This window comes from Gobius niger (assembly GCF_951799975.1).
Source record: "Gobius niger genome assembly, chromosome: 16".
NCBI lineage: Eukaryota > Metazoa > Chordata > Actinopteri > Gobiiformes > Gobiidae > Gobius > Gobius niger.
In genome coordinates, this window is record NC_136867.1 from 16,365,728 (window position 1) to 16,382,577 (window position 16,850).

Here is a 16,850-nt window from a genome sequence, read left to right on the forward strand (position 1 = left end):
ATTCATACTGGTCAGTAGTTCAAAAAAAAAAAAACTCTCGATAGAGGAGTTTTTGAAAAGTCTATAGGATTTATGAATGGGATTGTGTCTAGTGTCTGATTCACTTTGCAGAGGAACTGCTGGGAACTAAAAAAAAAAAAAATACCCATGTTCCCAAAAACGGATTAGTAAACATTATTTCAACTCGTCAAAATATCTTCAGTTTCTCACATACAAAGTGTTTACACCGCTATTGTCTTTCTTTTTGGAATTAATTGAACATTTTCCCTTTCTTTGTAACACTTAGATGATAATAACATGCCTTTGCCTGCGTTCGAATAAGCGATATGACAGTCCTGTGCGGCGGTAGGATGTTATTGTGCTGTTTTGCTGACTTGTGCATTTTCTCTCTGTACTTCAAAACACTAACAGCACATATACAAGCTTTAATTATTGTAAAATTCATACCGTTTTATGAGATTAAATTGCTTCCTCTTATGTGATGCAGTATATCTTAGGAAACAAGACCGTTACTTATCTTCATAACACAGAGATTGAATAAGGGACAGATGGGCTGTAAAGTTAGTCATTGTTAAACGCGGGCATCTTGCAGCAATGCTTGTAACTTATTGACTTTCTGACCGGTGTGTCAGTTGGTGGATGTGAAGAGTAGGCAATATTTCTCTCATTTCTTTCTATTTCTACTCTTTGACGCATTTTATACAAACTTTGGGATACCACTTGAACTTATCTCACCGAACATCCCACCTCTTATTTTTGGCACAGATTCTTCAAGTGAATCATTATATTATCCTCCTGTGCTTTTCTCTAACAAAGGGGTTGCTGGCTAGTGGCCAATCACAAACTTTTCTTTTTTTTTGTAATAATTGTCATGAAAACTTGTATGCTGAAGAAGTAGGCAAAACTGCATCTTTAATACTGTTTTGTTAACTCTCTGAGGAGGGGAAAAAGTAGGCCGTGCTGTTATTGTTGACAGCTATGCCTCTAAACGTTATACAGTAGCCCACGAGTCAATCACTGGCAGAGATTACCCAAAGGACCAACACTTAGAAGTGTAAAAAGCGCCTCGTGCCAACTCGGGGACTGTTCCGTGGAGTTCCCTTACAGTCTCTTTCTTTATTATGTATTATGCCAGTTTGTGTCACCGTGATACTGGTTTAAGGCAAGATACCACAGGCCAACAGGGACTTTCCCAGGTAGTATACCATTGCTAAATTAAAGTCGATATAGAGGTTTCTTTGTGTGTCAAAAGATAACAACTATAATTTCTCTTCAGTCATCAAAATTATACTATAAACTACTGTACTATAAAACCTGCTGACCCCGCTACGATCAGGTTCTAAAACATACCTTAGGGGCAGCAGCAGAAATGTGGCAGAGACATTATAGAAAAACCCTCTAGTCTAATCTGTACTTTGCTTTTGGGTTAAACAAAACAAAATGATATCCAAGTGAAGCCCATTGTTTCTCGGCGTCTTCGTCTTCCCGCCTGGGGCCACAGTGCCGTGTCTCAAGTGTCTGATGACCAACATTCAGCAGCTTCAAACGGAAGTTAGCCACTGCGGCGAAGACACATTTAGCATATTACTGATGCGGTTTCCTACGCTCAGTGTCTAATCCAAAATGCCAGGGTTTAATTGAAGTGGCACGGGAGCTGCCTGTGTTAACCGGCGCTGGTGTGCGGAAACCTTTTTAAGTCGGATTCGCCTGGAGGCTCCTGGTCTTTGGAGAGAACAAGTGGGCGTTCGTTTGTTCATCAAGCTTTGTTATGCACTTTTCTTTTCTTTTTTTTCTTCTTTTTTTTCACTGCCCAAAAGGAAAAGGCGCATTGAACTTACGATCTTCAACACAATTAAGAAGCCTCACCCCTTTTAAACTCGCTAATTACGTATGTGTGTTTGCGAAAATGAGAGGGAAGAGAATTTGTGGAATTTGCATCACACGCATTAAGACTTGACGAAGTGTGTGCGTTAATACCGCTAAAGTCAGACATAATTACCATCATTTAAGTTTGTTTTGCCCCAGTGGCTTCTGCATTTGAGCAATCGCCTCCAGGGGCATCATCCTCATCACTCTCTAAGGTCATGTCAAACTATTTTAGTCCGTCTTGATCTTGGTCCTGGTGTTAGTGAGCTGTCGGGAACAAAGGTGGGTGTACTCTCTCCCCAATGGAAATGATCACAGGATGAAGACAGAAGCAGACAGTGGTGGTGCAATGTAATAAAGTAGCAGTATGTTCACAGTTGTTAAACATCATCTTCATATTACTTTTCAACCTTTATGATTCAGAAGGATAGATTTAGATTAGCCACCATGTAGAGTCGAGATTGATTTATGTATTGGTTTGGCATTGGAATGAAATGGTGTAGTTTGTGCTTGCAGCCTTTGGGGATTTGGCTAATTGCAAATAAATGTTGTCATGGATCGTATTTTCCGGACTATAACTCACACTTTTTTTCATAATTTGACTGGGGGTGCGACATATAGTCGGGTGCGATTTGTATATCAAAAAGTCGCACTGATAGCCGCTAGTGGGCGCTCTCGGCTTGTATACCAGTGTCTGCTACTCCTGTACCACCGAAGTAGGGCTGGGCAATATGGCCAAAAAATAAAATCTCGATTTTTTTTTTTTTTTTTTTACTCAGTTTGGACATTACAATTTTAATCGATTTTATTAGATATACACTTTTTTTGATTGATAGTTTATTCCGAGTTCAATGTACAATATATATACATTTTTTACATTAACATGTGCAGCTTTTGCAACATTTTAACATGCATTCATGACATGTATACTTGCATATATACATAATGCTGTACATAAACTGAAAAAGGTCTCCTGATCTTTCATATGAAGAAAACTGCTCAGAGTCCTGCTCATTATTATTTCATAATGTAGCCTACAATTAGGCCCATTAAGATAAGATAGCCCTTTATTTTACAGCTAGAGGAACGAGTTCACAAATGAGAGCTTGAACGTGCTGCCGGGAGAGGCTTGTCAATGGTGGGTTAGTTGCCAAGCCTGGTGCGACTTATAGTTTGGAAAATACGGTAATGAAAAATTGCAGTTCTGCTACACATTGTTTTTTATTAACAATAACAATCAACAACCTTCACTACGGCTATATTACAATATCACATCATTTTCATGCTGCTAGAATAGTCCACCTCTGCTGAAATTGCACAATTATATGCTCAAAGCAGTTCACGGGTTAAAAATGCATCTTCTAAGACTTAAAGGTTACAATCTTTGTCTCCAGCTCTTGTTCGCCCGTGACAATTCCTCTGTCGACCTCCGCGATAAAAGAATCTCCGCGATCAAAAAGCTGCCCGCGCTAATCTAACTTTTCACACTTAAGAGGTCACGTCTTGAAATATCACAGCGACTAATATCCATTTTGATCATTCCTCGTACGAGTCGGTGTCCATTTAAAAGGCTATTACGACAGCCCTGATCCCTGTCTTTTAAAGAGAAGGCCGTCCTGATTCATCCAGTCCTCGCGTTACAGTTTTTATGTGACAAAATGATGAATCGTCGCGGGCTTTGTTTTAGCGTACTACGAATTGCCATCAAGCATACAAAACCCCGCTGTCACTCCGCAGGTCTGAATGATTTCAATTAACACAGGAGGAGGTGGTGGTGGGAGGACACAAAAACAGAAAAACAATAGACGGATGGTGATTAATAATTTAGCGCAGCTCAAATGACTCCGCAATAAGGCATAATCAGATTCCCCCTAAATCAAATGAGGAGGCATTACTACGGTGATTTATAGCCATGATATTAAATGAAGAATAGACTTGGGGGGATAAATGTGTTTTTGGAAGTGAAAAATGTCTTCTACAGTGTTGAAGGAAGTGTGCAATTTCCTGTTCCTGATTGTGGGAATTTCAAGAAAGTGCACATTCCTCTTAGTATTACAATATATGAATGAAAGAATTCACAATAGACGCTCGGAACAGTTTTAGTTTTAGTTTTTCCACTAAATTAGTTTAAAAATCTGGCCGAATGGAGAATTCTAAGACATCTTTCTCACTACTCAGTTGAAAACAAGTCAAAGAAGATGCACTGCTCCACTCCCAGCACGCATGTTGAAGTTCTTTTTCAGACCCTACTGATATTCTTCACTCTCCCTGCTGCACTTTCTCTTTGCAGCTCTCATGTGGCCCTGAGCTCTCTCTCCCTCTCTGCTGCTCATGCTCTACCCACGGCTTCTTACTTTCCCTCCATCCAACTCTTTGGTCCAGACTTTTCTTCCTCTGTGGCCAACTTTTGACTAGATCCTCTACCACACAAATCCTTCGTATCCGCTGTTGACACTCTTATCCCAGTGCGCTCTGTCTCGGCTGTCTCTGGTATATATGCTTGTAGGGCTGGAGTTACTGTCTTCCCCACACTCCCCTCTGCGTTTTCGCACACCTGTCTTCTCGTGCCTCATGGCAGGGCAGTGGCATACTTTAGCTCACTGTACCAAATGTGAGAGTGCATATAGTATCTGTGTGTGTGTGTGTGTGTGCAGCTGCTTTTGGCCATCTAGGCTATCTCCTAGTTTTCAGCGTCATTTCTCCCTCTAATGAAGATTCAGAGGCAGCTCCGCGACTGGCACAGGGCATGAGCGAAAGAAGAGCGAGCAGCGACAGGGGGAGAAAGATGGTATTCAATGCAGCACGCTTTTGGATTATAAAAAAGCTGTGATTTTTATGATATGTATTGCAATGCGAATGGATTAGCAATTTATTACATTCTTCAGTCAAGATTCAGTTCACAGTGCAAGTTTTAACCTCTTACCCACCGTCTAAAGTGAGCATGTTTTCTCCAGTTTGGCTTTATACAAATCTAAAAGCTTCTCGAAAAGAAAAAGTGCCAAAACAGCAATAAATACGAGACAACAATGATGAAGAAAGTGAAACAAAAAAGCGACAGCCAGTTATGAAAAAGCAACAAAACGGTACAAAAAGGGCCCTCAAAAACGCAGCCAAACGTGCAACAAAAACGAGACAAAAATGAAAATGTGACAAAAGAATGAGAAAAATGTGATGAAAATGCAACAATATAGTGACAAAAAAGCAATGAAAAAGTGACAAAGAAAGCAACAAAAGAGCGTCAAAAACGTGAAAAAAGTCAAAAAAGTGACGTCAACAAAGCAAAGAAAAATGTCCATTTTGTAGCTTTCAAATTGCCTACAGGCTGGAAGCTCCAGGCGAGAATCTTTTAGATTTGGGAAAAGCTGAACTGGAGAAAATGCACTGGGTTATGGGGGGGTGAGGAGGTTAAAGACATCCAGAAGCATTGATGTTTGAGAGAAGTTTCAAATATGAGTCGATGAACTACAAGAATCACATGTGTTGTGGGATGTGTCATTTATATGTGTTTAGTTTAGGAGAGCTCAGTGTGTGTGAACGGGAGTGAGTGAGTGAGTGAGTGAGTGCGCGTGACCGAGGCGCGCCCCCCCTCCACGTATGAGTGTCTGTGAGAGTGAGATGAGCATGTGCGGACGGAGACGGCGACCGGTGCAGGTAGCTAGACATGATGGTACAGTGTATTGTAGCCAGGCAGCATAATAAAAGCACCCAAACTCTTTGGCAAGACGGCCTCTATGTCTTTGAATGCTCAGTTGCCCACATCAAATTTACCAGCGTGAAGTTTAGGGAGTTAACCCCGGGAGGAGAACTACCCGGCCCTGGAGAAAACGGATCTCCCCTGTGTCTCCCAACCAAGGTTAGGGGACAAAAGCAGGAACGGTTAACACATGTCTTTGTTTCTTTGTAGAGGTTTATACTACAGGGTTAGTAGGTTTGATACACTAAAGCAGGGGTGCCCAAACTTTTTGTCCCCGGGGGCCAAAATGAAAAAGTGCCTGTGAGTCGCGGGCCAAACACGGCGATGTCAAGCACGAAAAACACATATAACTGCACATTATAAAGCTACTTTATTTTATTTTTTCCGATAGCCTACATTTGCATTTGTTTCTATCCATGTAAATAACATGCTACATTAAAACAAATGGTAACTATCGCAAAAGCCTAGTTTTAGAGAAAAACCTCATTCGTTCACTCAAAGAAAATGCCACATTAGATTATTTTGAAAGTGTAAGTTCAGCATCAATTCTTTTATAAGTCAGTTTTAACATATACTGTTGTTAATGTAACAACCTTTGCAATAAAAAATTGAAAAACTGTGAAAGTTGATGCTGTAATTCTGTAATTGATAAATACCAAGACACCACAACGGTGTTTCCTTAACTTTGCGAAAGGAGAGAAACAGCGCTCCCAATTTGACGCTGGTGGTCAAATAGTGTACTGCATCCATATTTACCTTTGAGAATGAATGGAAGAGAGTTAGTATTAACCACACGCAGCGCAAAAGTAGGTCACTCTCTGGCGGGCCAACAGAATTGTTTCGGCGGGCCAAATTTAGCCCGCGGGCCCCACTTTGGGCACCCCTGCACTAAAGGCAACAACGAACCTATTTCACTTTCATAATGAAATTATTTAACAATTAATCTTTGTTGAGCCACAAATGCAGAATCAAAAATGAAGCTGAAAGCACCACACAAAAATAGTTTTGCTGAGAATCTCAAATGTCTCAAATGTAATGGCAACATCAAAGCTGCCATAGGCTTTGAAAATACATCAAGTTTGCATTGTACTGAAAAAGTAGTGCATTTGAATACAGCTTGTTGCAAGCACTTGTAACGAAAGCATATTTCTTTCAAGATTACATTTCAGGCTTTTTGTGTATTAGATGAAAGACTGTTTGGCAGTGAAGGAGAGATTAGGCATGGTGTGGCGCAAAATGTGTACAAAATAAAAGAATGTGTAAAGTAAGTTTGTAGAAAAGCTTCATTGCCTCTCACTGCAGATATCTATTGTTCTGTTGTGATCTCAGCACTAACCACCTAAAAAATAAAAACTCTGTATTTCTGTAATTGACTCTCTAATTGTGGGAGGCGGGAACTATAGGAATGAGGTGCGAAGGGGGGGGTCAGTGCGAGTGCAGTGGAGAAGATGGATCCGGCCGTGCTGTAGCGGAGAAAGGCCTGATGAGTTTTGTGATGAAGATAAGTAGAAAGAAAGTCGCCTGGTCTCTGCCTCTCCCTCTCTCCTAATTAGCTCTCCACGGTGATGAATGGCACGGCACTTAAGACCCAATCACAGAGCCGACCTTGTCATGTGTGTTGATGGGGTGGGGTGACTCGGCGGCCCCTCCCACTCCTGTCCCCATCTCACCCAGTGATGTACCCCCTCCTGAGCGAGCAGATGCTGGGAATATCTTTACCTGTCTGCATTCTTCTTGTTTGAGTCTTCAGTGGCACTTTTACTCTTACACCTGCGTCACCCGCATGTGGCCGCTTTTGTGTTGGCATTGTCCCACGTCATGATTTAATTTGGCATCTCTAACTTTTAGGCCTTGTTCAGAGAATTGTTTCTTGTCTTTTAATCTTACCTTTAAGTACTTGAACTAAGCAAATAAAATCCTACCATTCATCACTTGTTTGAAATGCATTCAAGCTTATGGCATGAAATGTTCAGTACATGTTTCTATGGCGACAGGTCACTTATTGAGTGGTATACCTCCACTGCATATAACCTACATCATAGAAATCACAGAAATGTCTTTATCTATCTGCACCTGTACCAACAAATGGGCACATTTGTTAGCCAACGGCTCCTGGACCTATTTTAAATTGAATATTCCATCCCTATATAAATTAATAGGGAAGCCCGGCGCCCATAATAACGTATGGGGAAATATGTTTCTGTGGTTTCTTTATCATTAACATATTATAAGATTATGTTTAATGGCCATTGGATGTGTATCCGACCCCACAAAAAGCAAAAACGTGACTGCATTTCAGTTAGCATTTAGCTCAGAGGACACTTTAGATGCTAATTTGTATCTAAAGTAAAATCTCAACAGGTCTGTACATTCATTAATGATTTCTAACAGCTGAAAACATCTGGAAACTTCATAATTTGCAATGTTTTTCCTAACGGCTATAGGAAAAATACATTGAACAGGCTAACGGACTCTGAAAAGTCTTGCTTTGCTAACTGTCCGCATACGCTAGGCTCGAATGCTGCTTTTCCTTTTTATTTTTTTGTAGTGTGCACTCTGCGCAGTCTGTGCCAATAAAGGTCTCCTGGTAGAGCCTTCTGTGAGCTATAGGATTTATATAATATAAATGTAGAAAACCACTTTTCTTTCCTGACACAAGTGGAGGAGGTAGGGCACAGAAAGACTAATGACGGCTAATGGTTATTACAGCTGTCAATCACCCTGAACATCATCCCCTTTTATCTCATTAACTAACATATTAAAAGCCAATATTACTGAAAGATGACGACCAGGACACCAATCATCTTAATGAAACTGACCTAGAAAGACACAAATCGCTAGCAGAAGAAATTTATTACGCTTTGCATTTTTAGTCCCAAACTTCTCATTGATCTCAGAGACTGAAGTCAAAGTTGGGTTTTGCACTATTTGGAATGGGGAAATTAGCTGCTGTCCTTCATTACACACTGAAGGGTTGAATGTTAAGTTCACTGAGATAGAATATATTTTATTTTGATTTCTTCCAGTCCAGCTAATTTCGTATTGTCCACTTCCACATGTCTGATGATTTTGCGTTGCCACCTAATATTTCTACTATATCTTCTACTTATTTTGTATTGCTGACTCCCACGCTTGCTGCAGTAGTGATTTGAAATGCACATTTTATAATAATGTCCCAATGGAGGTGTGCAACATTAACAGAGCCTTCACATACCAGTACAGCAGCTGCAGTGAGTCCAGACTTCCACAGACTCCTGTTAGTAAAGTGTCTTCCTGACCATGTTACCATACATCAAGTTTTAGATAGCTACTAGTGCACAGTTTTAGCCACGAGCCCAGTTCCCTGCCTCCCCTCAGCCTGTCAGATTGGAGAGCGTTCCATGTTATGTGTGTGTCTTCTCCCCTGCAGAGCACTAAGAACTGGCGTGCGGCGGTGGACTTGACGGGCCGGCTGCTGACAGCTCATGGTCAGGGATATGGGAAAGCGGGCCAGGCAACCTCCCACACGACCGACTCTCTGCAGGTAGGACGCCAGTGACCATTCAGCGCTCTGTCCATCTTCCTGAAGCCAGTGGGCGGGTGAAATCGAAGGAGCCGGGGCATTTTTGGACCACAGTTAGGAAATAATATATCAGCCAAAAATAATACAAATATATGATTACTTAGTGTATGCTCAAATTATGATACAGCTTACAATACATTTATATATGTTGCAAGTACATTTGTATTGAGCATCACCAAATCCATATTACCGGTACAAATATTAAGCGCCATAGCGTCATCTCAAATATTGTAAAATCAATAGATAGGGATCAAATGAAGTCCTGAACATAATAAATGTTTGATTTGATGATTGAATGTTCAGTTGAATTATAAAATAATCATTCTTTAACACAAGGTTTACTGAGATATGAAACCAACAAAAGTGTTACACTAAACTGAAATAACTTTGCTTTTTTTTTTCTTTACAAATTTCATTATTTTTCCTCTTTTACAAGTTTTACACCGAAGATAGATGGCAGAATCTCATTTAAGACTCGGGGCTATGCAATACTTTCACTTATGGCTTTTGGTTTTACATTTGCATCCCTTGCAGACTTTTCAAAATGGTGCTGTATACTGCCCTGAACTGTCAAAGGGTCAATAAAGAGAAATGACTCCGTTGGTGATATTGAGTATGATAAACAAAGTTAGCTATGGACAACACTGGACAACTTTAACCACCCACTCTTTACCCACAGGACATTGGCACTGCGTGAAACTTTTCCAGTCTGGTAGTGCTATAAAGGTGCTGGAAGATTAGCTCGGCGGATATAGGAGGAGATGACTTTTAACATGGCTAAAAGCACATTTGTGCAAAGCTTCATGCCAAAGTTTGTGAGAAGTTTCTCAAGTATGACACAAGGATAAACTTTTATTCACTTTTTGTATTGCTTGTTTCCAATGGTTTTGAGCTAAATATTGTTGTATATTCATTCATTCAAGCTTTATTAAAGGAATAGGCCATAGTTTTTGCATACTGAGATATGCATATAAATGCTAACAACATGTTTGGTATTTTTGCATGACTGAGCGCACGTGTAAAGACCAGACAGGTATGCATCAACTCGTCTAAGCTCAGGTAAGAACATATCTCAGTATGTAAAAACGGTTGCCTATTCCTTGAAGGACACAGAATCCTGGTCTATAGTATAGTATAGAATATTTAGACATGGTTCAGTCAGTATTGTTTTATTTTTTTTTAAAACAGTAAATGAATGATTGTTCGAATAACTGTGCTTTATAGCTTAAATAATCTTTTTTCTTTATTTCTTTTTTTTGTTCATAATCGAGCAGCCCTTCTGTGCCGAGTACAGGAGAGTAGTAAAATCAAAGAGAGTTGTAAAATCAAATTACTTTTTAGATTTTAGGGGCGCCTCAATTAAAGTGGTTGATAACCATGTTCAGATACTAGTTGAAGGGGTCTCAAAGGTTCTCAAAAGTATGTCATCCGGACACAAAAGCTTTGCTACAAGAAAAAAAACCTCTGGACAACAGGTAGCTTACACAACTAATATTAAAACAATGAGTAAATTCAATTCCCAGTGCTAGGAATCCAGATTAGCCATTTTCTCTTCTATTTTTAGACAGCCCCTTTACTCAGCATAATTTTTTCACCCTGCACTTTTTGCCCGTCATCATTAAAATGCAGAACGCCTAACCTCAGCCCTCTGTGCATTGTGTTATCCTGCGTTAGCTGTGTGCGTTAATGACAGAAGGTAGTGCTGTGCTCATATAGAGTGAAGTCTGAGGTCGACAGGACAGGCTCCTTATGGACTCGTGCTGCTCTGGAGCTGTCAGATCTGTCCTCTCCGGGTCAGGGGGGGGACGTCCTGCTTCGGCTACATCAGATAAGAGCTGCACCGGCCCGGGCTAAGATCCAAATGCATATGGGCAGCGCAATCTGGAGGATTTGTACACAACTATGGTCCTCTGCAGCACTGCAAATGTGAACGAGATACCACATACAGTACTGCTTCGATTTTTGGGGGGGAATCAGAGAAAAATAATCTTGATGTAAGGTTAAGGTGTACTTTGTTGTCTCAGTAGGAAAATTTGTCCTCTGCTTTTGACTCATCCTCGATACCACTGGGGCAACCTGTAAGGAGCAGTGGGTGACTCCTGGTCAGAATCGAATTACAATGGAATACAATCACAGTACATGATCTGATGATTTAGTTTATTTCACTGTTAAACATGAAAGAAATTATTAATACTTGCTCGTGTTTGCTTGTGTTGCAGCTTTGGTTCGTGCGGCTGGCGTTACTGACCAAGCTGAACCTCTTCCCAAACGCCGAGCTGGAGTTTGAGCCCTTTGGCAACCTGGACCAACCAGACCTGTACTACGAATACTACCCCAATGTTTACCCTGGAAGGAGAGGTACGCTCATGCACCTCTGCTGCTCGCACTTTTCGGAGTCGATAAAACTATGCAAGGTTTCATCATGTTTTGACATATCTTTGGGTAATTTCCTTAACTTGCTTCCATTTTTTTTTTACATAACCAGTCAGACCTACAAAATGTTTTTTAACCACAGTTATCGGATACCACACATGCATATCATCGCCCTATTAAATATGCAGAAGAAAGTTTCTGCCAGGAGCTGGATATTACACGGCGCCGCTGTCGAGAACTCTCCCCATCTCCAGCAGTTCTTTGGTTTTATTTTTCCTCCTTTTACACTGCATGAATTGCTCTCTAATGTATTCCCATTACTTTGGATCTGCTTTGCCCCTCAGGCTAGTGTAGTGAAGGCTGTAGCGGCAGACACACTCCTGCACACACATACTAGCGGCGAGCCCACTCATAGCAACAACAAAAAAAAAAACAGGAGTACTCAAAGCAACAGCGCACCGATTGACTTGCCGTTGCTCAATATTAAACGCTTTGTGACCTGCTAGGTGCTCGCAGACATAACTGGCACGAGTTTTATAGCCTGGCATCAGAAGTCGGAACATTCCTCCAGCCCGGCGCTTGCATCGACTATCTATTACCCGCGATCATACTCTCTGAACGCCTTAAGAGAGACAAGCTGGCCGAGTGAGGCTCTCAGAAGATTCGGTAGCCAAAAGAAAAACAAAAAAGAAAGTCAATGTCAGTTACATTGTTGAGCGGATGAAAAGTTGATTTCAATGGAAGATCAGGTATTAAAAGATCAAAGCCACATTAGTACACGGAAGTGTTCTTACTGTTTTGTCCTGTGTTGAATGTTGTAGTCAAACCTTGCACATGGGTACGAAATTGCTGTTTTCCTTCAGCTGCATGAAAAGAGTGGCCGCTTTTCGCAGCTTCACCGTAATGTAAGCGAAATTAAAATGTCCACGTGAATAGACTGGCATTGAATCTCCTTGTAAGTTGTATACCTTTCTTGAGATTTAGTCAAAAATTATATCAAAACAGTCGTAAACCTTGACCGTGCTTAACCTTTTTGTGGTTTGATTTTGGTTTCATTCATCGGCATAAAATCAAATGGATGTTTTGTGGAACGTGTTCGTAAGTACAAGGCTAGGCAGGAGGCTCCATTCCCCTCGCCTGTGTGAATGAGTGGTTGGTTGTTGCCGGAGGGGCCGATGGCACAGATTGGCCGCCTTGTTTCTGTCAGTCGACCCCAGGGCAGTCGTGGTTACAGTGTTGAGTGAAGAATAATGTAAAGAAAAGCGCTGCATAAAACAAAAACGAAAGATAAAACCTGATTTTGTTATTTTGAGCTACAAAACCGAGGGATTTGGGATCTTAATAAATCCTTTTCGTAGTCCCTCTGGGAATAATACACAGGTTAATGGGAGTCTGGTGTCTCTGGCCAGAAAACCACAATTGCAACTTCACCAATGGAATCACGAAGAAGAAGCTAGAAGCAAGAAGCAAGAAGAACGGGCAAAGCTAACTGCGGGCTAGCACCACTTAAACAGTATTTACAGCCAAGTTTGAGTTAAAAAAAATAATCTCCATTGTGTAATTGGATGTACAATATCCCTCTCTCCCTTAATCTTTTCTGTCAGAGTAGTATGTACTCTCATGGACAATTGATGAGTAAAAACCGCAATATGGCCTCTAGGAGCATGAGTTACTTAGTACTGCTTTAAGATGAAAACACAAGTTTTCCATAAATTTGACCAAACCAAACCTTGACAATTTGATAGCAGTGATAAAAATAAATGTGTTGTTCGTTGTTGTTTTTTTTGCTTAGCATTTTCACATCCCGACCAGTATTTAAAAGAGATCTCATTCTAAGCTGATGCAACTTGCAACTTGCTGACCTCCCAAGAGACGAGGAATAAGATATTAAGCTGAAAAAAGAAGGATGTGTACCGGTCAGCCAGAAGCTAAAAAAACGTGTAACACGGGGCAAAGCTACTGTCGGTGCGGCCAAATTGTGTTATGGATCCAGAACAGAGTGAGCAGAGGAGATGGGGGGATAGAGATATACCTGTACAGCGGCGCAGACGGACCAGCTACCCGAGATCTGATGGCGGTATCAAAGAGCGTCTGATCAAAGCCCTGGGACTCACCTCGATATAGGCTCTTCCTCGGTGATATGTCTTTTGAGTTTTGGGCACCTGTGTGTGTCTCCGTGTGCGTGCGGATGTGAGGGAGAGGCGGTAGACGGTGTGAATGATGGAGGCACAGACATGAGTGATGGCGCTGCCTTAACACACGCGCGCGCTCACAGTGAGATGAGAGGGTTTAATAAGCAGCCATACGTAGCTCAATGCCATCTGTAGGTTGCTGCCTCCAGGGCTGTGTGCAGTCTGTGTGTGGGTGGATGGGTTTATATTCTCATCTCGTCTCTCTCCGCCTTCCCTTCAATGTTTTTTTTTTTTTTTCTTTTTTCGTTTTTTTTTTCCGGTTCCTCTCCCCGGCTCTGTCCTCATCCCACCCTGGTTCCTATTTCCTTGCCTCTCACACCCTCTCCACTCCCCCCTCCCCTCTCTCTCTCCCTCTACAGGCTCCATGGTGCCGTTCTCCATGCGACTGCTGCACGCGGAGCTCCCACAATACCTGGCCAAGCCCCAGGAGGCTCTCGACCGGCTGCATAATCTTCGAACTGTCTGCTTCACTGTTAGTATACACACCACGACGGCAGCCCCTGGACACGCATAACGATATGCATAGTCACAATCAGACAAGTACACTCGTAGAAATCCTCATCTCTAAATGTGCTCTGGTATTAACTTGGGGAAAACCTCAATATTGTCAGCATCAAAATTATTCAGTGCCTGACCAAAAAAACATGTGGTCACACGCTTTAATATTTTGTTGGACCACTTTAAGTTTTGCACGCATTAGCTGTGGCATTGTTTTAATGAGCTTCTGCAATGTCAAGATCTTGATCCTGGCATTGTCATCTTGGAATATGCCTGTGCCATCAGGGAAGAAGAGGGGAGGGGAGTCAGGCTGTATATAACTGAGTGAATAGCAAAGAAGAACTCGTGTTAGTATTTTGAGAAAAAAACATCTCTTTTGGGCATAATACTGTATTTTAGTTTTCATATTAACTTTTCACTGCTTAGTCATTTCAAGGCCCATAGTTAACCTCTTACCCTCCGCCTCAACCGAGCACATTTTCTCCAGTTTGGCATCACCCAAATCTAAAAGCTTCTTTCAAAAAAGCATCATAATAGCAACGAAAACGAGGATGAACACGTAGCAAAAATGTGACCAAAAGGTGACGAAAACACAACAAAAAAGCAATGACCTAAAAAGCAATGACAAAGCAACAAAAGTCACAAAACAGTGACAGAGACGCAACAAAAAGTTACAAAAAATAGCAACAAAGAAGCAACAAAAACGTGCCAGAAAATCAACAATAATACAACAAGAAAGTGACTAAAGAGAGACAAAAATCGGACAAAAACATGACAAAAAGCTTTTAGATTTGGGCACTTCTAAACTAGAGATAATGTACTCGGTTAAGGTGGAGGGTTAGAGGTTTATGGGCGAGGCCTTGGGATCGGTTTCATCTAACTCAGTGGTTCCCAACCTTTTTTGTCTCGCATACCCCTTGAGTCATCCATTCATACTCAGGACCCTGACATTATTCGTAGTTTGGTGATCCACCAACACTAGCCGAAAGTTTCACGTTGCTTTTTAATCTGAAATAATGCCAAGTACCTCCTGCTAAGTGCTCAAATACACTCAACCGTACAACTGGTTGGGAAACACTGATCTAACTGAATAAAGCTGAGGCGTATGAATGCAATCACAAAGACAAACATGAATGATAGGAATGGGAAGGGGGATCTTAATTACACAATTTACTCCAGACAAATTCCTATGTAGATCCCACATTACAATACATTAATCCAAAAGACATCAGCTTTCCTTACAGATGTTTATTTTCTCTCCATTCACGCAGATCCTGGAGAATTTGGAGAAGGGCTTGGCGGAGGACGGCAGCATGATCACGCTAACACAGGAGAATAGGCAAGGTAAGTAAGCGCACGTTCACACAGACAGTTGGCAACCGCCCTGGCCGCCAGCCCAGACTGCATCACGCTGTGGGAGGAGAGGGAGGTCGTGCGCCCAGTGGGTAATTCAGATATTGAGTCAGGAGCACACACCTGGTGCAGGACTGCAGCAGGAACCGTTCCAAATCCAAACACACACCGATGCGGCGCTCGAAGTGTTTAGCGCCTCACCGCTTTGGTTCTCGTGCTGAATATCAAATGGTCTCCCCAGCCCTTCACGCCACCCAGATCAATACAAATCAATCCCATCCAATCCACTCACATCTGCACCGCTGGGGCGCGGAAATAAGGTGGTTTGACGCACCTAATGCCACAGGCCATATAACTAAGGCATTCTTTCTATGTATGCTAATTAATTAATTATTTTGATGCACAACAATTTTGACATTGCATATTTTTGAACCTTCTCAAACGTAAACCAGGACAACAAGGCAAAACGTGGAATACATGCAACTCATCACCCTTACTGTCCTGTATAGTGAAGCCTATGGGCCACAAATCCTTTATAACAAACAAATAGAGGACTGTTATAAACAAGCTACAACAGCTTTTAAAAGAATCATCAACATGTCTTTGTCTTTGCTGATTCTATTACATCAATGCATCTGAAATATATTGCATAGTCCTACATATGTCCAGTCATTTTTGCCACATATTTTACAATATACTCCGAGACCCCTTTTCTAATCAGCTTATCCGGGGGCACTAACAACACTGCAGATGTGAAGCTTAAATGCGCAGTGATGCTTTTCTTATAATTGGGTAAAATTGGCCGGGTGACGTCCGTGTGATGCGTGTGAAGCGAGCTGGTGCTGCCTCCCCCCCCTTTTTCTAAAAGCAGCGTAATGGTTGTGCCCTCTGCCTCTCCTCTCTGCCCACGCACACAGCCACAGACAGTCAAGTCAATAACGCTCGGGCCTTGCCTTCGCACATCAGACCCCTACTGAGTGATTAGCTGTTTCCCCCCCCCCTCAATGTACACACACAGGCACACTCATAGATTCTCACACATGTGCAGCGCTGCATACTAATAGCCCCACACGCTCACTGTCTGAGTGAGGAGAGTGTGCCGCAGTGTGTTCCTCCTGCCTCACCACCTCGCCTTAAAATAAACTGGGGGAAAAGGGGGGTAGGGGAGGGGTTGTGGGAAGGATGGATGGAGTGGAAATATCGGGTGACGTTATAAGGACGCCCAAAATTTAAGCATGCAAGAAAAAAAAAAAAAAAAAAGCCAGGAAGTCGTCCAAAAATAATGGCTCTCTAACCCCCTTGTGTGCACTGT

The 16,850-nt window shown here is 41.8% G+C and overlaps 1 protein-coding gene across 1 annotated transcript in view; it reads left to right on the plus strand.

The window, feature by feature from the left end:
* trappc12 (trafficking protein particle complex subunit 12) overlaps positions 1-16,850 on the plus strand; it is a 35,619-nt gene that overhangs the window by 12,815 nt on the left and 5,954 nt on the right. Inside the window, exons 4-7 of the mRNA XM_079573916.1 lie at positions 8,970-9,083; positions 11,342-11,480; positions 14,047-14,159; positions 15,457-15,529. Coding sequence (XP_079430042.1) covers positions 8,970-9,083; positions 11,342-11,480; positions 14,047-14,159; positions 15,457-15,529 — 439 coding nt within the window. The remainder of the gene's footprint in view (positions 1-8,969; positions 9,084-11,341; positions 11,481-14,046; positions 14,160-15,456; positions 15,530-16,850) is intronic.